This window comes from Pundamilia nyererei, unplaced genomic scaffold (genome assembly GCF_000239375.1).
Source record: "Pundamilia nyererei isolate P.nyererei 1_Seehausen unplaced genomic scaffold, PunNye1.0 scaffold00009, whole genome shotgun sequence".
NCBI classification, from domain to species: domain Eukaryota; kingdom Metazoa; phylum Chordata; class Actinopteri; order Cichliformes; family Cichlidae; genus Pundamilia; species Pundamilia nyererei.
Window position 1 is genome coordinate 6,714,802 of NW_005187410.1, and position 1,416 is coordinate 6,716,217.

Consider the following 1,416-nt stretch of genomic DNA (forward strand, 5'->3'; position numbering starts at 1 on the left):
AACAGTGCTCTGTGGGATGTTCAAGGCTTGGGAAATCTTTTTGTAGCCTAAGCCTGCTTTAAATTTCTCATTAACTTTATCCCTGACCTGTCTGGTGTGTTCTTTGGACTTCATGGTGTTGTTGCTCCCAATATTCTCTTAGACAACCTCTGAGGCCATCACAGGGCAGTTGTGGAGCTGTTTTGTAAAGAAGAATGGGCAAGAATTTCAGTCTCTAGATGTGCAAAGCTGGTAGAGACATACCCTAAAGCAGCGGTCCCCAACCTTTTTTGCGCCACGGACCGGTTTATGCCCGACAATATTTTCATGGACCGGCCTTTATGGTGTCGCGGATAAATACAATAAAATAAAACTAGTACCGGTACTGAAAAAAAAAGATTTATTCATAACACACATGAAAAGGCCCAGGAAAACCGAGTAAACGATAAAAACGATAATAAAATAACGCTGAAAACCGATAAAAACCCTGAAACCATACATTTCACACCTGAGCCTCAACTCTCGCGGCCCGCTACCAAACGACTCACGGACCGGTACCGGTCTGAGGCCCGGGGGTTGGGGATCGCTGCCCTAAGAGACTGGCAGCTGTAATTGCAGCAAAAGGTGGTTCTACAAAGTATTGACTCAGGGGGCTGAATAACTACACACACCCCACTTTGCAGTTATTTATTTGTAAAAAATGTTTGGAGTCATGTATGATTTTCGTTCCACTTCTCTCGTGTACACCACTTTGTATTGGTCTTTCACATGGAATTCCAATGGAATCGATTCATGTTTGTGGCTGTAATGTGACAAAAAGTTCAAGGGGGTCGAATACTTTTGCAAGCCACTGTATATGTGTGTCTGTTTTTTAGCCTTCACCCCTTTGTTTCTTTGTCTCTTCTAGAATCTTTTCTAAGATCCTCACATAGAACCCAGACACTGGGAAAGTTATTTTCTCAGTCAAAAATGACCTTTATTGATATTATTTCTTTTTTAATATTAATAGCAGGCACACATTAAGTGCAAAAATTACCTTTTTTTTTTAAATTAACTTATTGTAGCATAAAGCTGATGCACTGATATCCACATTAGACACTCTGAAGAGGAAACAGTGGATACTCAGATAACACTGTAAATTACTCATCATCGTCATCATCATTATCATCATCTTCCTCCTCATTATCATCTTCATTATCATCTTCATTATCCTCATCATCTTCATCATTATCCTCATCATCGTCGTCATCATCATCATCATCATCCTCAGTGTTAACTTTGCCAGAGAGCACATCTTCAATCCAGTCCTCCAGCTCCTCAGCTGTGGGTAGATCCTCCTCATCATCCATTTCCAACCACACACTGTCTGCCTGCTCACACACACACACACACACACACACACACACACACACACACACACACACACACACACACACA

General features: G+C 41.4%; 1 protein-coding gene across 1 annotated transcript in view; it reads right to left on the reverse strand.

Annotated features, from left to right (window-relative positions):
• Positions 1 to 930: 930 nt before the first annotated feature.
• Positions 931 to 1,416, reverse strand: part of casq2 (calsequestrin 2) — a 4,946-nt gene continuing 4,460 nt past the window's right edge. Inside the window, exon 11 of the mRNA XM_005723602.2 lies at positions 931 to 1,349. Within this exon, the coding sequence (XP_005723659.1) occupies positions 1,119 to 1,349 (231 nt within the window). The 3' untranslated portion in view covers positions 931 to 1,118. The remainder of the gene's footprint in view (positions 1,350 to 1,416) is intronic.